The sequence below is a fragment of the Hyaena hyaena genome, unplaced genomic scaffold (genome assembly GCF_003009895.1).
Source record: "Hyaena hyaena isolate Hyena2069 unplaced genomic scaffold, ASM300989v1 scaffold_381, whole genome shotgun sequence".
Taxonomy (NCBI): domain Eukaryota; kingdom Metazoa; phylum Chordata; class Mammalia; order Carnivora; family Hyaenidae; genus Hyaena; species Hyaena hyaena.
Window position 1 is genome coordinate 1,719,458 of NW_024081012.1, and position 26,077 is coordinate 1,745,534.

The following is a 26,077-nucleotide window of genomic DNA, read 5'->3' on the forward strand; positions in this document are numbered from 1 at the left end:
TCTGGCCAAACCATCCCACACCTAGTCTTCTCCATTATATATATTCAGTCACTTGGAACTTCTCCTAAAATGGGGGAGTGTTATATTTTTATTATCAGCATGAGGTCGTGAACAAAGAGAAATATAGGAGAGACTATTTAAGAAGAAACTCACTAGAATATAGTGAGTTATGTTCTGTAGAAAGATAGAAGGACAAAACGGATATGAATGCTCTTTTGTGAGCACTACGCCTGATTCAGCTCCTGCCTTCCGCCTACAGGGTATCTCTGTGGGCTGGCTGGTCAGGAGACCAGCAGGCCCATCATGTGAGTGAACCACAGAGGGGCATAAACAAAGGACAGTTGGACAAGAATTACTCATTTAATGGATAGGACAATGTGTCCAAAAGCAGCTAGGCGGCCAAATCTGACCTCAAGGGAATAGGCAAACATGAGAGCTTCCCTAAGAGGGGAGGCTTAGGAGAAGGGAAGGGAAGCAGAGTATGTACATCATAGCTATAGAGGCTCCCAACACAGTTAAGTCAGAGATAATAGCTGTACGCAACCTGAACAGCTCCAGAAGCAAAACATATTTTCATTGACTAAGACCTCGATAAAAGCAGAAAAACTGTCCCGAATACAAACAAATTAAAAAAAAAATGTTGGAAATGGAAGTATGATAAAAATCCCTTTCATTTCTTAAAGGCTTTTCCATGCTATGGAGAGATAAACCATAGTGAAGACACTCAACACCTAAAAAGAACTAGATTAGAAGTGCTCTAAGATCAGACTCACACTTTTGAGTATTAGGTCAAAAATAAGTATGTTACTTCTCAAAGCAAAATTATGAAGGTTCTTACTCTATAGCCAGAGCTCTCTTATACAATAGTACCTACTGTATCCATTTGGGAGTGTTGAGGTTTTTTCTGCCTTTTCCATTTCTATCATTTAAAAGAATGATTTTCTCTCCTCCATAAAAGTGTCCTAAACATCCGGTACATCTAAAATATAGCTATCAAATTTCAAAGAGTAAATATTTGGGAGATTTACCCTAATAGTCTTTAAGATGTAGAGTCTTTTAGAAATGACTCCTTATACCTATATGTGCCTTTATGTGGCGGTTATATAGACTCTTAACATGTGATTTTTTTTGAAATAAGCTACAAGGGATATTTTTCTTTAAATGTTTTATTTATTTCTAGGAGAGAGAGAGACAGACAGCGTGAGCAGGGGAGGTCAGAGAGAGAGGGAGACACAGACTCCGAAATAGGCTCCAGGCTCTGAGCTGGCAGTCAGCACAGAGCCTGACGCGGGGCTCGAACCCACGAACCGCGAGATCATGACCTAAGCGAAAGTCGGACGCTTAACCGACTAAGCCACCCAGGCGCCCCTACAATGGATATTAAAAATATACACTGCACTTGATGTTGCACTGCCATGTTCAACTCCTTGGAAGCAGTGGGTTCACAATGCATGCTGCGAAGTATGCAAACACTTTTGAATTAGCAGCTTGTGGTGAGAATAAACTACAAACTCCACCATAAGAATCTTTTTTTTTTTTTTTCTGATACTGGAACATTTTACTTGTTAAAAAACACTGACAAAGGAATATAAAGAAAAGCGGAAAAGATAAAGCATGATAACCAAACTTTAGGAAGCATGGTAACAGGGTTAATTTCCAGTTTTGCAGTGAAGATATTGCTAGAGCGATTAGGAGTAGTCACTTGTGTGTGTGCACATGTGCGTGTAGAGGAGAGAGAGAAGGGAGTGAGCAGAAGGAGAAACACACAGAGGCAGACACACAGAGACTGAGGGGATGGGAAGTTACTTAGTTTGCAAGATTATTCTCTATATGTTGTGGTCAGCTACATTTTCAACATAAAGTTCAGATGGCTAAATTGGACAATACCATGAAGCAGAGTATTTCATCAGATGAAATACTGTGGAGGAAGTTCTAAGTACCACACAACTTCTGGAAAGCTGTAGTGTCCACTGTCTGGATAGGAAGGCAAGGTTGATAGAACAAACCGAAAGAGAACCCCATGATTAGGTAGTGCACGATGGGGAAGCCGGTGAAGCGGGAAACCGAGGTGGGGAAGCTTGAGGCTAATTCTCCTAAATGGAGCAGTCACATATTGGTGAGAGTATGGGATGCTACATTGTACCTAATGACAGTATTAGTTACAAAGTGTGGGAACATCATCCAAATCCCAAGTGCATACGACCGGTAATGATATAAGGGAAGTGAGCGAGACGGTACTGGAGTGCTGCCTTTGGCCAGTTCATAAACCAAGTAGAGAACTTCACAGTTACCAGTTTGAGAATAACTTGGGACTGCAGGTGAGTGTCCTAAAAAATGCTATTTTTGTATTCATGAGTCTACCCTGTGATTTTTATAAAGCATCATATGTTGTTTTTTTTTTTATTTGGATTTCAAAAGAAGAAAATTCAAATGACTTAAAACTTCTGTGGCCAAAAATTAAAGAGCAGGAGTGCCTGGGTGGCTCAGTCAGTTAAGTCTCTGACTCTGGATTTTGACCCAGGTCATGAACTCACAATCTGTGAGGTCGAGCCTTGCGTCTGGCTCTGTGCTAACGGTGTAGAGCCTGCTTGGGATTCCCTCTCTGTTCCTCTCTCTCTGCTCCTTCAGCACCTCAAAATAAATCAATACACTTGGAAAAAAAAAAACAAAAAACAAAAACTAGAGAGGAAATGTCCCGAGGAAAAATGAGAACGTCACAGAGTCACAAACCTAGAAAGTCTCCGGCTTCTGACCTCCAGACTCCAGCAAGAATCAAGAACTATAATTCTTCTAAAGACCAGGAAAAGCACTGCACCTACTTATTACCTAATAATAATCTTTAGTCACATATTTATAATCAAGAGGTACTTAGGTTTATTTTTTTTAATGTCTTATTTATTTCTGAGAAAGAGAAACAGCGTAGGCAGGGGAAGGTCAGAGAGACAGAGAGACAGAGAGACACAGAATCTGAAGCAGGATCCAGGCTCTGAGCTGGCAGTCAGCACAGAGCCCGACACAGGGCTCGAACCCATAAACCATGAGATCATGACCTGAGCCAAAGTCGGATGCTTAACTGACTGAGCCCCCCAGGCACCCCAAGAGGTACTTAGGTTTAATTTCCTTTATTAGTTTATTTTGCTTGGGCAGAGAATTAAGATTGCAAAGTGGTTAAGAGCATGGGCTTATAGAGCACAGAGTACGGCCTCTGCAGGTGTCAAACTTGAACTCCAACTGCATACCCACCATTAAACTGACTGTGTAATCAGTGCAAATAACCTGATTTTCTAAGCTTCAGTTTCCTCTTCTGTAAAATCAGGAAAACCGTACCTAGCTTCCAGCATTGTAGAATATCAACCACATGGTAAGTGTTCAATGTGTTAGCTATTATTACTATTATTTAATTTCATTAAATCCTGTTCTGGTTACTACAGAGATGTAAAATGATGCCTCCATTTAAAGCAAACCTTATCTATAAATCCACTCACCTACAAATCCTTATTAAGTCATTGTTTACTTTTATACTCCCAGTATGTCACACCCTAATAAAAAGGTGTTTACCATACCATGAGCCAGGAAGTCATCCAAATCCTAGAGGAGAAAAAAGGCAACAACCTCTTTGACCTAGGCCACAGCAACTTCTTATTCAATACATCTCCAGAAGCAAGGGAACAAAAGCAAAAATAAACCATTGGGACCTCATCAGGGTAAAAAGCTTCTGCACAGTGAAAGAAACAATCAGCAAAACTAAAAGGCAATTGACAGAATAGGAGAAGATATTTACAAATGATATACCTGAAAAAGAGTTAGTATCAAAAATCTATAAAAGACTTATCAAACTCAACATCCAAAAAACAAATAATTCAGTGAAGAAATGGATAGAAGACATAAAGAGATATTTTTCCAAAGAAGATATCCAGATGGCTAACAGACACATAAAAAGATGCTCAACACTGCTCAGCATCAGGGAAATACAAATCAAAACCACAATAAGATACCACCTGACACCTATCAGAATGGCTAACATTAATAATTCAGGCAATGACAGAAGTTGGTGACGGTGTAGAGAAAGAGGAACCCTTTTGCACTGCTGATGGGAATGCAAACTGGTGCAGCCACTCTGGAAAACAGTATGGAGGGTCCTCAAAAAGTTAAAAATAGAACTACCCTATGACCCAGCAATTGTACCACTAGGTATTTATCCGACGGATACAAAAATGCTGATTTGAAGGGGCACATGCACTCCAATGTGTATAGCAGCATTATTGAAAATAGCCAAAGTATGTAAAGATCCCAAATGCCCATTGACTGATGACTGGATAAAGAAGATGTGGGGGGTGCCTGAGTGTCTCAGCCAGTTAACTGTCTGACTCTTAATCCCAGATCAAGTCATGATCTCATGGTTGATGAATCCGAGCCCCATGTCAGGCTCTGTGCTGACACTGCAGAGCCTGCTTGGAATTCTGTCTCTCCCTCTCTCTGCTCCTTCCCCACTTGCAATCTAAATCCCTGCCCCTCTCAAAATAAACAAACATAAAAGTTATCAAACAACATGTTAAAAGAAAGAAGATATGGTGTGTGTGTGTGTGTGTGTGTGTGTGTATGTGTGTGTACACACACACTGGAACATTACTCAGGTATGAAAAGAATAAAATCTTGCCATCTGAAACAACGTGAATGAAACTAGAGTGCATTATGATAAGAGAAATATGTCAGTCAGAGAAAGATATTTGTCTATTTCATTCATATGTGGAATTTAAGAAACAAAACAGATGAACATAGGGGAAAGGAAGGAAAAAATAGGATAAAAACAGAGAGGGGGACAAACCATAAGAGATTCTTAAATACAGAGAATAACCTGCTGGTTGGGTTGGGGGATGGGCTAAATGAGTGATGGGCATTAAGAGGGATGGGCTCATCCCAATTGTTGGGATGAGCACTGGGTGTTGCATGTAAGTGATGAATCACTAAATTCTATTTCTGAAATAATTATTACACTGTATATTACTAACTTGGATTTAAATTTAAAAAATAATTTTAAAAGGTGTTTATATGATTAAAATAATATCAAATTATTCAGATAGGTATATTTTAATAAAATAATGTCATATGACTAAAGTAGTAATATATTACTCAGAAAGTTATATTTTTAACAAAAGGTAACAAGTCAAAATAAGACACAACTGTCAAGCAAAGCATAATTTAGATTACTAATTTGCAAAAGAATTGTTTGAGGAACCACCACCTTCTGTACTAATTCACCTGTCCTCACTAGTGTAGCCATGCCTGTATTCACAAGAGCTAGCTGCAGACAAGCACACACAGTTCCTATCAGCTAAAAATGTTCACCTTCCCAATGAAAGCTACATTCAATGTTTTCCAAAGAATAGCTCATTTAAAGGGAAAAAATGACATAGTTCTTGAAAGAGAACTTGCATATTAGTAAAAGGCCACAATCATGGTACCATTAAAGACTATGGCAAATCATAACAGAATCATCAACAGCCACATATCCCTGAAAGCTTTAATTTCACTTGATGCATTCCTTTGCCCAACTGAATTGCCATTCAATTTAATTCCTATCCAATATTTGCTTCCCTCACCCTTCCTTGGACATTAAAAAAATTAAAAAAAAAAAAAAAAAGGGAGGGGGCAGGGTGGGAAAGGAAAAGGTATCATAATGCTAATCAACATCTATTAACAGTTGGGATTTTACGGCTATCAAGAAACAGAAAACCTAAAAGCCTAGACACCCCATCTCAAGTAACACAAGTGTGGAAGGAGGCAGGGTAGCACCCGTGCAGTCAACCAGCCCAGTACAGGCACCCAGCCTCCGTCTGGCAGTGGGGAAGCTTTGAGCTACTGCAGCAGCATCTTTAATGATTACAATTTCATTCACACTTCCGGTTTTAAGGGAGTTTTTGTTAAGTTATGTTTTTAGAAGAAATTCACTATTTCATCTAAGGTTTCAACTCTATTAACACAACAATCTTAAGAGCATTTCCCCTATTGATCTGTGCCCTACCAGTAGTTATATTTTTTTTCATTCCAAAAGTTATTTGTGCCTTTAGAAAAAAATCATGCCTGTGTTTATCTATTTTATTATCTCAAAAAAAACTCTTGGGGTGCCTGGGTGGCTCAGTTGGATGGGCATCTGACTTCAGCTCAGGTCATGATCTCACCAATTTTGAGTTCAAGCCCCACATCAGGCTCTGTGCTGACAGCTCAAAGCCTGGAGCCTGCTTCGGATTCTGTATCTTCTGTCTCTGCCCCTCTCCCACTCACACTCTGTCTCTTTCTCTCAAAAACAAATAAACATTAAAAAAATAATTTAAATTTGGGGCACCTGGGTGACTCAGTCGGTTAAGCGTCCGACTTCAGCTCAGGTCATGATCTCGCGTTTGTGAGTTTGAAGCCTGCGCTGGGCTCTGTGCTGACAGCTCAAAGCATGAAGCCTGCTTCAGATTCTGTATCTCCCCCTCTCTCTCTATCACTCCCATGCCCATGCTCTGTCTCTCTCTGTCTCTCAATAATAAATAATGTTCTTATTCTTTTCTTCCCAATACTACTCCTAGATTCAAGTAAGAGGGTCCCTGCTCTGCACCACAAGCTGTAGAGGGCCTAAAGAGCACAATTAAAAATTAACAAAAATAAATGTATTAAAGATGATGTGGCTGTGACTGTCAATTTAGGTACAATCTGCACTGTGATATACAGTATGTTCGTTATGATTCAGTCCTATTTTGTATTATCCATTACGGTTTCCTGGAGTTATTTGGAGTTAACACTTGTACACTTGTACACTTTCTGACTTGCAGGGTTTTTAAGGAATCTTTGTTAATGCTTTCTCTCCTGCACCCACTTCAGAATGATTTCATCTGAAGGGTGCAGACCATTTGTGGAGCGCTGCTCCCGGCCTGCTGCGTGCGCTGGCAGCACTTCTCCCTTCGGCAAAGAGATGCCTACGGCGGGGAAACTGGCCGGGTGCAGCGAAAGGGAAAGGTGGAGGGGTGCGGGTGGGCAATGACGTCCTCTGCCACCGTGATCTTCACACTACTGCTATTACTCATTGCCACTATACTCTTCCACTGTATTGTTCTGATAACCTCCTTTCTCTGTACCAAAGACAACACCTAACAACATTGTTTGGGACCCTACTTTTCATCACTGAAAAGGTCTTGGAGAAGTTCCCATAAGGGACACAGAATGCCTCCTAATTCAGGTCAGAACTGCATGATATTGCACATAACTTACATTTCAGAATGTAAGTTAACCAGTCTCCTCTATGAACATGAGGCAACTACAGCTTCGAGGCCAGCTACCAGCCTAATTTCCAGATCCTTCTTCAAATCCTCTCTTACTTTGCTCAGCTATGGACTTAAAAGGAAATTTGTTACACTTTATGAATCATTTCTGGATGTTTTAGAGATGGTGGGATTTCAGGGGCCTAGGGAGCTCTATTGCCCAAAATGGAAGTCTGATCAAAGTCTTTCCAGCTTCCATCATCCATTTTTGGGACTCGGGCACTTTGTCCTCATCCGGTCACCTCCTGGGTGTAGATATCACAACCACTGTCAAATGCAGGAAAGGAAAATGGGTTTCTCCTTTCATAACTAAAAGCAAACAAAACACACTTTTTTGGAAGAACCCCCAGAAGTCATCCACTTAAATCTAATTTGCCAAAACCTAGTAACTGCCCAGCACTAACCACAAGGAAAGCTGGGAACACCGGGCAGAGAATGGGATCATAATGACGAACTCAGATCAATCATGTTTCACTCCCGGGGGGACTTCGCCATTCCGAAGAAAAGTGTGATTAACAAGGAAGAAGGGCTGTTAAGTGGCCAGTGATCAGAACCTGCCACATTACCTCAGATGGAATGAAAACTATAATTGTAAGCAGCTGAAAGTGAAAAAATGATTTTCAGTGACAGTGATTGTTTCACTTCAGTAAAGATACTGCAGAAAGGAAAAAGTGAATAGAGTATCTTCGATGCCTTGTCTAGGTATATCTAAGAAACTTGAAATGCCACTCTTGGGACAAATGACTCAGAAATTTCAGAACACAAAATTTAAGGCCCATCCTGAAAAACACTTTTCTTCATTTAGTAGTTTCCAAAAGGCAAAACTCTAATATAACCCATGAAATAATAATTACCAACCACTTTTGAGAAAAATAACTTTTGGGGCTTTTGTAATCTACGATAAAGTTAAACAGCTCCAAATGTGAATCATGATGTATTCTTTCAGCTGTCAAGGTAAAGCAGAATCAAACTGAGTAATTGAGATGAAGCATTTATTCCTTTAGTAATAAAATAATTTCTGGATAATAAGCTCATAACATTAATGACTACATGTACAGAAGCTGAGAAAAATAACACATGTACCTATATTCAGGGTCTTTCTCATTAGACACAGTCCCTACCTATTTAGAGTGATTTTGCATAGTACACAATAATAGTGCTTTATGAATTTTGAGGATTTCATTTGCCAAATGAACAAATAGAGTAACTGAAAAACAAAAACTTCTCATATCTTTATTTTATTTTATTTGAGAGAGAGAGTGAGAGAGAGAGGGCATGTGTTCAAGCAGAGGAGTAGAGAGGGAGAAAAAGGGAGAGAGAGGGGGAAGAGAGAGAGAGAGGGAGGGAGAGAGAGAGAGAGGGAGGGAGAGAGAGAGAGGGAGGGAGGGAGAGAGAGAGACGGAGGGAGAAAATCCCAAGCAGGCTCCATGCCCAGTGCAGAGCTGGACATGAGCTCGATATTATGATCTTGACATCAAAAAACCTGAGCCAAAATCAAGAGTCCAACACCTACCTGACTGATTCACCCAGCTCCCCAAAAGTTACTTTGTTTTTTGGTTTCTTGAGAGAGAGAGAGAGAGAGAGAATCCTAAGCAAGCTCCAATGCTCAGCACAGAGCCCAACTCAGGGGCCAATCCCACAACCCTGAGATCATGACCTGAGTGGAAATGAAGAGTTGGACACTCAACGGACTGAGCCACCCAGGCGCCCTTCATATCTTTAAAAATCTCCACAGAGATCAGATTCATCTGGTGTAAAAAATGACTGTTCTTGCACTTCAGTGTAGGATTGAGTAAGCATATTTTTTAACTTAGTATAAGTTTTCATACTGTTGCTATTTTCCAAAAGAATTCAAAAAGAGTAGATAAGTTATCATTGGTCAAATATAAGTTCAACTGGTGAGGTATCTTTTAGTGAAGTCTGATTAGATTACTGCAACTAACTACACAGCCTTGGTGACTGACCTTGAAAGATCTTAGATAGCACCGTGAGGACCTGTAGGTCATGGCCATCAGAGAGTAAAACTTTACATCACAATCTTCCAGAAATCGACCTTCCAAACAAGACTGCTTCAAAGAGCAGTATGATGCTTAACCTCAGATACCTCAGGCCTCAAAGGACCGGAGAAGCCACGGGCACAGGAGTATGCATGCGCATGCTATCCGTACACATATATTTGTGATACGATCATTTCATTCTGAAAACCTGCATAATCAAAATGAAATCTAACAGCAGATAGAGAAATGGTTCATTTCAATGTTGAAATCATTGTAGAAACGTATTATATCGAACGGCAGCGTTAAATGAAAATGTGCCATAAAGCTAACCGAATTACGTGACCTTAAGTAATATAATACAATTGGTGCTGTGAAAACACAATTAAATGAGATGTGAAAGCAGCTATAAACAGTCAGGTTTTACCACAGCAACCGTCTTACCATTGCCTTTAAAACTCTTATCCTGATACACTCATTGAAATTTCTCATACTGTTAGTGAATGATTGATATCAGAATACAGGACATTAAATTATGTGAAGAAAAACAAACTTCAGATTAGAAAAATACAGCATTCTTAATATGTCCCCCAAACAGCATTTTACCTTTATAATCCCAAGCAGAGGGACTTGAGCGCTCACTGCTACTCCACCTGATAACGTGAATTTTCTGACATGAGGCATGGTTTTCCTACGCCAAATGGGGTAGTCTCTGAATCCCCCAGATTACTACTCAGAACAGAAACCTACATTCCAATCCCAAGCTCTCATCTCCCCAGTGATCGCTCCACCTGACAAGCAGCAACAGACAGACGTGACTGCTGAAGCCAAGGTGAGCGCTATAGCCTGTGGCGTGTGCTTTCTCAAACAACCTGTGTGCCCTAACCACACTATCGGCCTGGCACATCCCATTCCAGCTTAAACCAATGCAGCCCTCCACAGCAGGGCCCAGAATGGTAGGAGTAAGGATATATAAACCACAGTAGGATCATCTCCCACTATTTAACAAGCAGGAGATACCTGGCACTATATATGAATAGAATAAGGAGGTAGAGATGCTCAGTACTCTGCTTGGTCCTCAGCAGATGCAATCAGTATTTCTCATCCATCTTTCCAGTATGTCCTATAAGAATCTCTGATAGGTGCTCCTAGTTCTCATGTCCTAGCAAATCAGAATTCAGAACTGAGTCCTGTGTCCCCATAATCTATTCATCCTTTAAGACTAAGCAAAGGTTACCAACTCTACAAAGCCATTCTTACTTCGTAATGTCAAAGGCAATGCCTCCATTTTTTTCGTGCTCACACTGCACTTGCACATCTATCTCTACCTCAATAGTCTTTAAAGCTTTAAGTGCACAGGCCTTGGTCACAGCAGTCTTTCCAACCTTAGCTGCTAGCACAGAGCAGCTAAAGGTAAATAAACTAAACTAAAACGCACACTCACTAAAAGAGACAACTTGGAGCTTATACAACAACAACAACAACAAATATGCCCAAGGCCAACTCTTCTCTCAGGCCAAAAATGTCATTCACATCCACACACATGCATGTGATACAATCACAAGACAAATGAGAAAAGGTTTGTAGGCTCTAAATGAGGCCACTTTCCTACCAGCCAGATGTCCTCAGAGTGTACATGTATCCTGCTGCCCTACTGTGCCTAAAGGAACATTTCCTTAGTCAGACTGACCAACTCCATAGCCGGAGAAAATCTCACAGAGGCTGACAGAGAAGCAAAGTCCATACAACAGGTACATTAAAAACAGGCTGACAATACAGTCTGAGCTCTAAATACCTGTAATGTTCACTGGCGGGAATATTCTGCGAGAAGTATAAAGCCGATGTCCGTGCTCTCCAATGCCATTTCTTTGCAGGAAGGGTATAAAGGACACAGTCTTCTAACTCTTCTTGGAGCAGATCCACCAGCTGTTTATGGGACCCTCCGTAGAATGCCTCAATGATGAGAATACTCATTGGCCCTTTCAAGACTTCACAGATTCTAAATAATAAGCAAAAGACTATTTGTTCCAACATATATATGTGTCTGAGTATAAAGATATTTTTAAATAAAAAGAAGTTAAAACAGTGCACCCAGAAAGCAAATACAAGTAATTTACAGATTAATTTTTTTTAAATATGCTTGTCCCACTTCTTTAAAAAGTGTGTTAACATATAAGGTTTATATTTTTGTAATCAATATTTTTACATCATTTGTGTTAATAAGAGGAAATAACAGAAGCTTATTTTTCTGTTTTCTCCAGGCCATGAGATTACTTCCACAATGACTCAGTTTTTTCTCCAACCCAAGGAAGTTTAAAGCCCTCTCCTTCTATGATCACTCACTTCCTGGTTGGAATGGCTTCAACCCTGACTCAGTAACCACAGAAGTGGCTTGGCCTCGAGCTCTACTACTCTCAGACAGTCACTGAACTCATCTCCTATGACCTTTACTCCAAGAGCTCTTCATTTGTAAGGCCCTTTCCAGCTCAGAAATTCTCGGACTCTGTCACTCACATATTAAATTCATATTTAAATTCAGCAGCTATCACTGTCCCCAGTGAATCCACATTTAACAACAGCAATAACAACAAAAGCACATGGGGCACCTGAGTGGCTCAGTGGGTTAAGCATACAACTTGGACTCAGGTCATGATCTCGCAGTTCATGAGTTCAAGCCCCGTGTCGAGCTCTGTGCTGACAGCTCAGAGCCTGAAGCTTGTTTCGGATTCTGTGTTTCCTTCTCTGTCTGCCCTTCCCCCACTCATGCACTCTCCCTCTCTCTCTCAAAAATAAAGAAAAAAGAAAAAAAAGCATATTCATATTCAAATCTCAATTCTCTAGTGTTAAAAATCTTAGGATAATTTCTTGAGACGTTGCACATATCTTGACCACCTCCCCACTATCACCAATATCCCACCTGCAAAGGCCGACCAACGAAGTGGGGTAAAGCTATATGCCTATGAACCAGCAAGGCTTCCCCAACTTTCCTGTAAACAACAGTCCCATTAAGAGAGATAAAGTAATATTATTAAAGACATGGTAAAATTTGTACTGCCTGGGTGGCTCAGTCAGTTAAGCTTCCGACTTCGGCTCAGGTCATGTTCATGAGTTCGAGCCCCAAGTTGGGCTCTCTGCTGACAGCATCCTGGAGCCTGCTTCAGATTCTAGGTCTCCCTCTCTCTCTGTCCCTCCCCTGCTCACGATATCTCTCTCTCTCATAAATAAATAAATAAACATTTAATTATTAATTAATTAAAAGACATGGCAACATTTTCATCCCAGAGAGATAGCTATCAAAGCAATTTTTTGGTTTAATAACACAACTTTTGTTAATGTGCTCAGGGAAATAAAAATATACATGTGAATGTAAAAGTCGTCCATATACATTTCAAATTATATGCTATTTCCTGTAAGAAGAAAAAAACATCACTCTGTACATAAATACTACACTGTTTAAAAAGTATTCCAGATTGTTGTATTTTCCTTTATGACTTAAGTAAACACCACTCATTAAACAGCATATTGCTTTTCTTAATAATGTTGTTCCACAAAATTATTAGTCTCAACAACTCAATGATGCTTTTCATTAATAAAACTGTCCTTCACCTTGCTCAGTCAAAGCAATGCCTACTTAACACTGCATTTCAAAGCAAAAAGTCTCAGATGGTCCCCAAACAAACAACTAGGGTGAGAAAAAGCATAGTTCTTGAGTCTGAATCTTCCCTTAGCATTTTATATACAAGTACATATTTCAGTTATCTGCAGAATAAGAAGTGATGTTCCTCAGATGGAAAAGACATGAACCCTGGGGCCAAGGAGATACAAGTCTGAAGTTCAGCAATGTCCCTTCCTAGCTGAGTGACCTTGGGCAGGTTACCTAATGCTGTAGGACTCAGTCTCATCTTCTCTAAGATTGGGATAACAATACTAACCTCAGAGGTGTGTTGTGAAGATAAAATTGAAGAATAATAACTTATAGACAGTAATGAGATATTTTGTCCCCCCCCCCATTATTAGTATAAATCATCTTACTTAAAGGGAAAGGATATCTTTGAATTCTCCTACATTTTAAAATCAGTAATTTTCAATGACAGTCACCTCTCAACAAAGGACAGGTGGGAAAGGTGGATACACACATGCATTTGAAGTTCAGTGGGTGTTACTTACTCTTCATCAGCGGCTTGTAAATTCAAATAAGAATTTGAGAACCCCAAGGTATTATGGGAAGAAGTTAGCTCAAGGGCTGATCTATGCAGAAGCCCGGTTTTTTTTTTCAGGCCAGTTGGAGACCACCTCTAATAAAGGCAAAGTTCAATAAGATAAATTTAACAAAAGGGTAGCCATTCATCCTTCAAATAATGGAAACTTCTAGGAAGTTAACCAAGAGAACAATATAAGGCAATTTTGAAAATTGTATCAAAGGTTTTAAGGCAGACTAAAAGCAGTTAACAATTTGCTTACTAGATCATATCACATATATCTCTATCTTGGTTTATTTCCTCTGACCTAATCACACTAAGGTGTCTATGCCCCATATATCCTTAAAAGGTAGCTGTAAAAATGACCTGAGATATCTCCCCAAGTGATAGAATGTGATCTAAGCCACTCCAAAGAATATTTCACTCATATAACCTCAAAGAAAGCAACATTAATATTAGAAGGGAAACAAAACTTTCTGTATTCTTCATTCCTTTGCTCCTTTTCATGATTAATCTAGAGCATATATCATGCCATCTATTTACAAATGTTTCTTTATGGGTCTGAATCATGAGTTATCTGCAAACCATAAGCCAATGTGGAGGCAGTATGTGTAGGTGCTGCTGGAGATTCAAGACATTCAGTAAGCAGAACTGAACACCAAGCATGTGGGAGGTCGAAAAATAGAAAAGGGGAAAAAAAGATTATAGCTATAGTAGATTTCCACCCCTATAATAGCTCAGTAAGAAGAGTGAAATGTACAGGTTTGAACTAGCGTTTACTTGAGCATTTTTCTAGTGGCCAATGGGTGTGCCTGCATTTCGGGTATTTTTCTAGGGAGAGTAACTATGTCCTACCATTTCTGAAAACTATACTTAGTGGCTTTGATTCATGGAAATTTGTTCTGCTTGTTTTGTGGAGACAGACATATGCTGGCAGTTCCCCTACTTACTTCTATTGCAACTTTTGTGGCGAGAAGAAAAATGTGTTCTTCCCTATAGTCTTTGTAAAGCACAACCTGGAAGAAAGATGACTCCCATTAGGTGCAAGCAAAAGAGAGGAAGCTAATTTTTAAATATAAGATTCAAACCAAATGTCATTTATAGCACATTAAAGAACAGTGAAAATATTCTTGCTGTGCTTGAGTTTTTAGAAAGCACTGCTTGAAACAAACGAGTATGAGGTTAAAAAAAAAAACACTTTGTTAAAAAGAATTTTTGCTGTTATTCTGGAAGTTGCTAAAAGATAAAAGGAGTACATACACTATTTGCTCATTTTAGCAATAGTTCCAAAAAACTGCAGGGGGTCACCCAGACAGCACAGATGCTCAGAGGCACAGGTGAACAGGTGAATAACGACACCAGGCACCACTACCAATGGCTCCTAGGGAGCGAATGCTGGGGAGCAGGAATCTTAACACTGAAAATGCTTCCTCCAAAGCAAGGAGAGGGTCTCCTTTACAGCCCGAGGCAGTGGCCAGCTGTCTGCCAAAGATGGTAGGCGAGCCAGCACACAGCCAAAGGTCTTACACAGGAGCCTGGGTGTTCATCCATCTGTTACAGCATTATCGCAAGCACCACCGCAGAAACGGAGTCGGCGTTTCAGAATTAGGGGTGTGGCATTTATTTCAAAGGAAAAAAAAAAAACTTCTCATGTGAGGAGCAAATACGGATCAGAAAGCCCATGTCCCTTCTGCATGACACTAGAATAATATTATTTTGTGACATAAAGAAAAAAGTAAATGGCCAATCCATTCTTGCTCCCAAAAAGAACATACAAAGTGTGTCAGATAAATTTTTATCAACTTTTAAGTGTTTCTGCTTAACCCAGTGAGGGTCAGTTAAAAAAAAAAAGACAAAAACTCATTTCTTCAGCATATTTTATCCCCCAATGACACCAGATGAATGAGAATCTGTTATACTATTAAAGCTTTATGAAAGTTTAATTTGTTATCAATACTATGATTTAATGATACGTGGTTAAACACTAAACATTAAATTGGCAATATAAATGAGTCAAAGTGATAGCTATGACATAGGAATTTTAAGCCACTTCAAATTCTACTTAAGATCACCAGAGGTCAAATGATCTAAGAATTGTCTGCCTTTCTAAAATTTTATATTTACAATTAAAAGAGGATATGTGGTGAAAAATGACAAAAATATTTCATATAAACATTGTGACCAAAATGAAAAAGTGCCATTAGTGTCATCTCCATTAAAAACTAATAATGCATTGATAAGATCACCAAGAACAAAAGTAGCCTGAAACCAATACTGTGAATATTTTTAAATTTTTATTAAAACTTTTTGTCACTGTACCTGCATTTATTTTAAGCTTGACCCAATTTCTTTATTCCCTGAGCCATTTTCAAGGTGAACTACATTTTAGTCTACCTCCTCTAGCAGTTATAAGTGCTGTCGTAGTTATTTTTTTAACACTATAGAGAAAGGAAATATGCGATATGCCAATGATTTATTGAAAAAGATGTGCTAAGTATAAATACATCATGTGAATTTTTTAAAACAAAACCTAAGTCCCATTAGAAACCCATAATTAGTCCTCATATATGATGTCAATTCAGTTACTTATACTATTCAAATAATTTTCCAACCAAATACCAAGCAATAATTTTAAATCAGAGGAACTGTTGTGTTAATATATTCCACAGACACCTTACTGCTATTAGCTGTAGGAAGGTATGGTTTCAGTGATGAGGGTTTTAACGGTTTGAATCCCACACACATGAGAAATTGATTCCACAGGCTAATCCACACATGGCTTGATACCTTATACTTCAATCAGTTGCTCCAAATATATTTTCTATTTGCCTATACACAATATTTTTAAAAGTTCAGTTTGGCAGAGCAGAAACCAGTGAACTGTAACACTAAATGCCTTAAGTTGGGGAAAATAAAATTTGAGTAGGACTTCCCAATAGGTCATCAGAGGTTTACCTGGTATTTTCTTACTGACCCTGTCCCTTCTGCACCTCCACCCACCGACTCCAACACACTGGCTTCTATTTAAAAAGCAACAATAACCCAGCAGGGTGAAATAGGGCAGTACTGAGAAAAGTTACTATTACCTTTCAGCCCACTCACTTATTTTAATGATTCATCAGGGAAACCCCAGTTGTTAAAATGTACCTGAAATCTTATTATATAGTAAAAAAGAAGCTTAAAAAGATTTCTGCTTTGAAACCTGTCACCACCAATTCCCCTAACAGAACCTAATAAGGGTGAATATATACTAAAAGTACATTTTGCTTAAAAAAAAAAAAAAGTGTCCTCAAAGGATTACACTACAATCAAGTCTCATATGGGGGTAGAATTGTGGGGGAAACAGAAATAAGCAGATCCTACAAAAAAAAGTTATTTTTTAAAAACTCTTTTTATAAATATCAGGCATAACAAATTCATCCTAGCCCCTAAAACCTCAATGTAACCTCTGAATACTGAAATAATCTGATATCAAATGTAGCATAAAAACCTTCCAATCCCTAAAACTGCAGGCCCCGGAGATGCTCTACATAATTAAAGAAAGTTTGACTAACAGTAAGGAATGAATCAGATTCCTGAGCATTAGTGTGAATTAAAGATAATGCCTAATGGAAATGGATCATTACTCCATTATTTGTTAATAGGCACAGAACCCAACATTTATGACAACTTGTGTACTACTGTGTGTACTTAAATAGCAACACTAAAAATAAAAATCTTGGGTTTGTACTGAAAAAGATGTCACACTGTATTATTTTATTGCCCCACAGTGCTACGCGTGCTCCAATCTCTTCAGCTCTGACTTTAGTTTCCTGTTGTGGTAATGAAAAACTAAGGATTTATGCACCAAAACCAAGATTTGGTAAGAAGACTTATATGCCATCCTGTTTGTGACACAATTTGAAGTAGTTTTCAAGCGCGCTTCTCCAATTATATGATTTGCTATCATCTTTTATACGTGCTCTTTTAAAAATCACAATCTTATATACAGATACGGCTGTGTAGTTTTCCCTAACAGATATTTTCATTTTTTTCCCAATTTGGGATTTAACTTTCTGTTTACAACTGTCAGTCACTGATTCCATGACTCGAATTAATACAAAGTCTTGGTGATAATTGTATCAAATGCAAAGTCAACATATACGTACAGACACCATGACATCATTCACTTGTTTTCAAATACGCACAATTTCCACAAATAAATAGATGTGTACATATTACAAATTCACTGCCTTTTATTTTTGTGAAGTTACATTCTACATTATACAGCAAAATTGTAACTATGAAATTTTTTGTGAGAAGTTTACTGGTTTAACTTCACTGACAAATAAAATACTAATCAATCCTCTTTCAATTTTTCACTGCTATTAATTTCATGAATAATTTCAAACTATAAAAGTGGCAATGAATTAGTTCTACTGAATACTAAAAATATTTTCAATTTGCTGACATCTTAAAATGTGGCAGTATATTTATGAATCAGGAGAAAATTTTACACCAGAAAATCATCTCATCACTCATTTGAACTATTATATTACCCTTGAAACTAGGTCTTCGTGTTGCCTTGCCATCTGGTTCCCATCACGCCATTCTCAGTACTCCAGCTACAAGCAATATTCCAAAATGCAAATGTGATCATGAGGCGACATGCTCAAAAACCTTCAATGTCTCTGTCACTTACGGATAAAGTCCGAGGCCCTAAATGTAGCACTGAAGGCCTTGCTTTTCTAGTCCTTCCTCTCTCTCTTCACCACAGCACTGCTTCTCCTTCTCCGCTGGGCTCTCTCTTCCCCCACTTTCCCAGACTCTGTCTTGTTGCCGTATGGAGCTCTCACACTCACCTAGTTAACACTTCTGTAATTTCACACCTTTCTCCCTTTTCCATCAGCCTCTTCTTGGTCACCTCATGTGCTATCCTTAAATTTCTGCTCATGAATCGCCAATGCTATGAAGCCTTTCCCTGAACTTCTCTTAAACAGGACTCCCTTTCTATTCTGCACAGTCTCGGTCATTTTTTCTCTCGTTCCATGTCCTCCTTCTCTCTGGGCCTTTGAAAACCTGGAGGATAGGAGCCATGTCATTCTTTTCCGGGGGGCTATCCCAGCCCACATGGGGATGGGGAACGCATGGGGAATGTCACTTAGGTTGTGTGGAGGTATGCTAAAAATCAGAAGGAAATGGGAAGCTGATTCTGTCTGGGATGTAACATTGCTTTCACTGCCCACAGGTCCCAAGCAAACAAATGTTAGCCAGCACCAAACCTGCCACGGATGGTTCCCCACCATCCCTGAAGCCTAAACTAAATCAAGCAGCGACTATAGCTAAACACACCCCGTATTCTCTTTCAAATACTGATTCTCTTTTAGTACTGTTCATAGAGATAAAAATGCATTAGATTTTTTTTCATGTAGATAAGGGTTTATCTTCATCTACTAAAAAGAGTAACAATGATAAAAGAAATGGTAGAAACACCGTAAGTGAATGCATTCTGGGCCAACACAAGTTTCATGGCCTAAAAGAATGAGTATCTGTGAGGTCCATGAATTTTGAAAATCGCCTGCAGTTTTTTAATCCACTCGGTCTATCAGCATCCTAGCCGAATACTAGCAGTGGAAGAAGGACGAGAAGCCAGCTCGCTCACCATAAATCTGGAGATCCCATTTCACATTTAGTAATTATACTTTTATTTAATGGGGAAGAAAAAAAGGCATTTTTAAATACTTTCTGCCAACAATTATTCATTTTATAAAAGTTTGACAAGATGAATAATGTATTTGCTTTCTCAGGATGGCATTTCTCCAAGGCTTCCACCTTCCTGAAATGGGCTGCAAATCAGTCCAGTGGGAGAAAATTGGATCATCTGACCCATTCATATATGGATACCTAAGCAGAAAAGCCAAGGTGTATCACAGAAACATAGGTGGAAGAAATGCAGCAGCCACTGACCAACCACTCTTCTTTTACAGACAAAGAGATGGAGAGAATGAGCATCACAGGGTAAGTGACAGAGCAAAGGGTTTAAGTCCAGGTCTTCTGACCCCATGGTCATTTATCTTCCCATTACACTTCATTGCAGGTACCGGGTAGGATGTGAGTAAAAGGCGCATCCACTTTCTAGTCTTTGGAATGTGGGGATTAAAAAAATCAATGTTTAATAATTACTAATATGTAAATGATATATTCCGCAGTATGTTTTTATATGCATGTGAAATATGACAGTATAAGATGATAAATGTAGGTATCACATACACGATTTGTAAATCTAGGATATCCGTGCTGTAAACCATACCATATAGTTATATAGAACTACATAAAACTCAAAGAACTTTTGTTCTAATCTCTTGTAATTCCTTCCAGAGTCCTGCATAATCATCCTTTCCCTAATCCCACAACTTTTATCCTTCACGCCTCAACTGCAGACTAATGCTTTTTGGATAGGGCAGTAGGCCTTAATGTCTAGGAAGGAAGAAAGACAATATCCAAGATTCATATGACAAGAAGGTTTGAAGTAGGAGGCAAAGAGGTCAGCCATATAGATGTGCTCAGTTTATTTTATAACTTACTACTGTACCCATCAAACAAAGTCTGAGTCTCCTGATATAACAATCTGCAGTACTTCTTTGTACTTAACACTTGTAGGATATATTTATACGAGTGACTACATAATATCTGTATCCCCTACTGGATATTAAGTTCCAGAAGGACAGTGACCAGGTCTGCTTGCTTACTGCTATATCTCAGCACTTAGCAAACAGAAAATGTTCAACACTCTCTTTGAGTCAGTAAACCATAAAACTCCTTAGCAATTGCCTTGACAATTTTTTCTGAACTCATCCAAGACCTTTATTATTATCAACTACAAATAATCACCTCTTCCTACCACTAATTACTACTTACTCTCACGGAGAGAACCTGATGCACACATTCTATCACCAGCTAAAATATAACAGGTGGCATCTTATTGTATTCACAATGTCACACCTCAGTCTAAGGAAAAACAGTTCTGCCCCAGCAGCCATACTGAGGGATTGAGAAGCCAGCTTCCATGCCATGGGCTTCTATCCTCTCTGACCTTTCTAGACTCTATAAGAATATTTAATATAAGGACAGTCAAGTCTGTGACCTAGAAGGATTCAATCGGTTTAATCATTAGACTGGCATTTCTTTCTTGGTCAGAAGCATTATCTTGTTACCCTACATTGGCTTCTATGCCAAATTTTAACTCAGACTTGGATTGTGTAAGATAATTATAAATATACACACCAAATGAGTTTAAAATAAAATGACTAACAGATTCTTAACTATACTGGCGCTAGGGAGTCTCGCTCTAACATCTTTTAAGAACTTAATCCATCTTAACTAAATAAAAAATTGTTGAGAAGTTTCCCTCTCCAAGTGGGAGGCACATATCACATTTTCAGTTAATTTTGAAACAGAAATAGCCGGGTTACTCTAACACACAAACATTCTCAACGTCCTATTTGAAGTACTGCAACCCAAGCAAACATGGGTGGCATTCCCTTGATGGGTTGAAATAAATGTCACCAAGTATAAAGTTCTGGATTTACTCACTTCCAGGGAAAAATGAAAAGGACATAATCTCACAACTCAATCTATGTATCAGTGAGGGAAATCAACTTCCAAGAAATACAAAATCCTAACAGCTCAGGAGGCAAAAGAATATCAGGTAAACACTTGGGAGAAGAAAAAGAAATTTCCATAGAGGCCTGAAGGGCTAGAAATAGATATTCTTAAAAGTATCAATTTTAGACACCTTTAATACTCACTTTATATTAGTGAAAGTCACCCTGCAGTAACAGACTTATTTAAATGGCGTTAGGGAATGTGAGGTGAAGCCAGTATTAGAATCTATTCATAAGTAAGTAAGTAAATAAATAAAGGACATAAACTCTAATGTCCTTTAAGGACCAAATCAATAAAATTATGCTTTAAAGACGTATCACTTAAAATGTTTAGTGACACTTCTCTCACCTCCAGAGTTCTGCCTAATTATAGTAATTTTTATTAGAAGTAGGATTAGTTAAAAGTATATTTTCTTCTATTTATGTACTACAGCAGATCTTTCCTAGCTGCCATATACTTTTCAAGAATCCTTTGATTTGCCAATGGTCTAAGTCTTTTGCTCACGGTTTAAGAAGCCAACACTGGAAAAACTGGATAGATTCTAAAGATCATTAGTGATAAATTTTAAAAAGCTCAGAAACCCAGTTTAGACCAGGGCTGAGTAAATCTGGGGCTAAGAGATGTGGTAATGAGAGCTGTATCACTATTTTTAAATATCACAAGGGGCATATTATTAGCTACCCACTATTATAAGAAAAAGAGTCAGTCTGATAATAATAGACTGGAATTTTTAAATCCTGAAAATATTTAGGATTCAGACTGTTGAGTAAAGAAAAGGCATACACAGACAACAGTGTATAATTTCTAGAAGGTCTACTACTCTTGATAGTTTCTACAGAGGAAGCACAGGCTTGCCCATATCATCTGACACACAAGTTTCCACTGAATAAAAGATAAGGAGCAATAGCTCAAAGTTTCCTGATTGGAGCAAGTACTATGACTTTTATCTATTTAGTGGCCTTGTCTGTCACTATTATCTCTTTATCAGCTGGTTTTTCAAGGAGACATTCCAATGATATAAATATTTTGTCTAATGAAGCAGAGACCCTACAATACAGACTATTCTTTGCAAACTACTCAAAGTCATACTCTGCATCCTCATCATCTCTTAAGGAAGTAATTTCACACTTTCCAAACAGTGTGCTCAAACAGAGTAAGGTTGCTTAGGAGTTAATTAATTCCCCCTTGCATCTCTATCCGGCATGTATACGCACCATATCTGGGACCCAAGTCTCTCTACCGGATTAATTAGCATTCACAGTTAACAAACAGCCTGAATCACTGTAGAGAGAGATTATAACTTAAACTCATAAAACTAGATACATACTATCCTGCATTTCGTATAATAGTTGCTCAACTGATCTTGGTAGAATTAAAGTAAAAAAATACTTGTTCACCCTTATCATTCCTCTTGCTCAATGTTCTAATGTCCTTTTCTCCTCCCTTGTGTCCAAACTTTACTTACAAGGACTAAATTGAAGATACTGTACATTGTTCAGAGTAAATGCCCGCCAGGCACAATGTGTTACCTCTCGAAGGAATACTTACACGTTAGAAGGGAGCAACAGGTGATGGCAAAATTTCAGCCATCTGCAGAATAGATGAGAATAGTTTGTGAATTAAAAAGACACTTCTGAAGGCCTGAAGGCTGCTACCTACTCTATCAATGCATGAGGCTAGATCTGCTTTAAAGTATTAAAATGTCCTATCACATTTAGCGTAATATAAAAATCTTGAAAACTGTGATCTTTGGATTCAACAATATCGCTTTTAAGAATTAACACTAGAAATTATCAAGGATCTTTACCGAAGTCCTTGCCTCAAATTGCAAGCAATGAAAATATCCAACAAAAAGGAGTTTCATAATTAAATGATTAATGATCAAAAATCATAATGCAAAGAACATGGAAAAAATGCTTCCACTATTGCATGACTGCATGCTATGAATATATAAAAATATATGAAATGAATCACCGAAACACAAGAGAAAATGGACATGATCACAGGTAGGCATAAAAATCATTTATGGTAGAACTGTGAGTCGTTTTGATTTTCCCACCATGTTTCATTTTATTCTTCAACTTATCTTCACCAAATATGTTTCAACTTGCAATTAAAAGAAACTATAAATTTTTCCTAACTTTAGGAAGGAGGCCAAATTGTTTGAAATAACAAACTACTTCCCAATTACTGACAGCTTACTCCCCTCCAGGAGCTTGCCAGTGGTTTTCAAATTATTCGAACTACTATCGCTATAAAGAAACTTATTAAAACACAAATCAGCAAGTTTAAACTAATGGGGCTAGCTATTCATAAACACTATTAATTTGGTTTTGGAAATACTGCTTGTCTAATGTGTGAAATAAAAGGAATACTTAGTTGATTTTTAAGAGTACTTGAATTATTAAATAATTGTAAACAGATCAAGATCTTTCTCAATAAGGAAAGTGGAGCTGCACTCTGACAGACTGTTAGACACTAAAATACTATTTGGCACTTATAGGTTTGAATAGGCACATATATAGCACAATCTCAAAGTTTTAAAGTTCAAATAAATGTCAAAATTACTTTGTGCCTTAAATAATTAGATGTCTGTGTTGAACTAAGGGGGAAATATTTAATAAAGTTGCATAAAATTGAAAAGAACTTCTAGTTTCACACTTAATTTCCAAAATGTATTTAAAAAGTAGCAACATGCCATTGGGTAATCATCCATATGTGCTGCCCATGTTAAAGGACGGACTGATTGCATAGTCAACTACTATAGACACAGTCTTGCAATTTTAAAAGACTGTCTCCTTTCATAATCACTCATATTTTTCCTATATTTATATACATGCAATAGGTGAATTGGGTACTCAAAATATATTACCTCAACAGCAACTCAGACTTAGTAGGGAAATACTTTTAATGGAACCTCCAGGTCCTAGTACTTTTTACAATTTAAATGCTATGAAAACATGAAACATATTTCAAGTAACAAGACAGTATTATTCCTGGAATTGTTTTTCAGTGCAACAATTTCATCATAGTTCATTTTTAAAACCATCTATTCTGAAAAATTTAACTTACAAATCTAGAGAGAAAAAAAAACCTGCTGTTAAAAGCATACAAATAAGTAAGAATTAACCTCCAGACAACACAAAAGTACTAATAAAATATAAAATCCATTAAGTGCAAAAATTAAGGCCAAGCTTATCATTTCATCTATTTTTAAAGGGACACTAAGAATACACCAATCAACTGATAACTTTCCATATTTTAAAATTAGCACTGACTTGATATGAAAAAGAACCCTAATCTCAGGAAAGCACCATGTGGCGTTTTTTAACTTTATGACCAGTAAGTTGACTTTCTGTCCCAGAGCAGATCACCTCCAGCATTAGTACTCTGACCTTACAGAGAAGTGACAGATAAAGTTTATGGTGAGAAAAAATGAGTTTTTATGGGTTTCCAAAAGGGAATTCTTATGACACTAAAAGCCATATAATAATATTGATTTGATAACCAACTTTTTTACAGCCAAATTACAGACTTAAGATTTCTGGAAAAATATCCAAGTGAATTTGCAGTAAAATACAATAAAAAGAGGCTTGGGTTCATGACAAGCAGTCTAGGATTTCGTTCCAAACTTTAAATATACATATAAAGTAATTTTTTTAAGCCAAATCTTCTTTAACGTTTTCAGCATCCCAAGATTTACCTTTTATGTTGGAACTGACTGACCCTCCTCCTGACATTGATCAGGAAGCTGTAAGTGCTCAACTCTCTGGGCAAAATAATTTCCATGCCTGTTTCTAATTTTTTTTTTCCATCTTAAAGGCAAATGTACAATGTACAGAAACAAGGATTATTTTCTTATAAAATCATCCTCAAAAATCAATTAGAATATTCAAAATATTCCATTCTCACAAATGAAAATAAGTTGCTTGCTGAAATGACAGTCTTCCATTTCACTGCCTTAAAAATTAAGCTGGCATGGATAATAAAAGTGTTTTCTGACTGGATATGCATGGCATTCAAATATTTTTAAAACAAAAGCTAACCCATAATTAGATTTCACAGGCGCAATCTATAGAAAATAGAATTTGTTTTTGTTTTTCTGAGAGCAATACTAATGATTTGATATTATAAAAGTTATAAAAACAATACCATCGCTTGCATAAAACTGTAAACAAACAAAAACTGTACTTTTGCGTTTATTATCCTTTTCAGTCTGATCTTTACTGTTCATTCATTCATTTAGCAAATATTTATTGTGCCCACTAAGCACCCAGCATTCTTCCAGGTGCTTGTGGATAAATTATGTGACAAAACAAATGTTCCTGTTATCACAGGAAGTTTCTTTCTAATTGGAGTAAAAAAAAAAAAAAAAAACCATCATCAAGTAAATGTAGCTCAGAAGGTACAGGGCTATTAAAAAAATAAATAAACCAGCACAGGGTAATAAGGGATCAGGGCTGCCGAGGCCTGGGGCTGGGAAAGGGTGATATTTTACATTGGGTTGTCAGAAGGCACCTTGTCGATGAGATGACATGTAAACAGAAACCAAAAGAGTGAGGGAAGCTGAACAGATCTGGATCTAAAGCCTTCTAGGCAGCAGGCACAGCAAGATCTTGAGATGGAACGTGCTTGGCATGTTCAGAGTAAGACGGTCTGTGTGACTGTGCAAAACATAAACAAATGTGCTTTAACTGAACAAGCATTTACTGAATGATTGCATTCTAAAAGCTATGCTAAGTGTTTTTGATATCGAGATGACTCAAATACAGTTTCTGGCCTCAAGACCTGGATAGAATTACAATGCTGAGTGATCAATGTGATAAAACATTTGAGGTGGGTCTCAGAGAAATCAAAATTAAGTTCTACTTCAAGATGATGAACCAAGAGCCCAGAAAGAAAGAATGAGGGCCAAGACCCCGACTCTAAAGGGAGCTGA

General features: G+C 37.9%; 1 protein-coding gene across 6 annotated transcripts in view; it reads right to left on the reverse strand.

The window, feature by feature from the left end:
* The window catches only part of GTDC1 (glycosyltransferase like domain containing 1), a 329,154-nt gene that overhangs the window by 292,335 nt on the left and 10,742 nt on the right, over window positions 1-26,077 (reverse strand). For 4 of the 6 annotated variants that reach the window (XM_039250740.1, XM_039250743.1, XM_039250738.1 and 1 more), the window contains exon 2: window positions 11,091-11,294. The exons of 1 other annotated variant lie outside the window; for it this stretch is intronic. In XM_039250740.1, coding sequence (XP_039106671.1) covers window positions 11,091-11,269 — 179 coding nt within the window. In that variant the 5' untranslated portion in view covers window positions 11,270-11,294. Of the gene's footprint in view, window positions 1-11,090; window positions 11,295-14,444; window positions 14,498-26,077 lie in introns of those variants that run through there. One more of the 6 variants, XM_039250739.1, reaches the window with a different exon arrangement.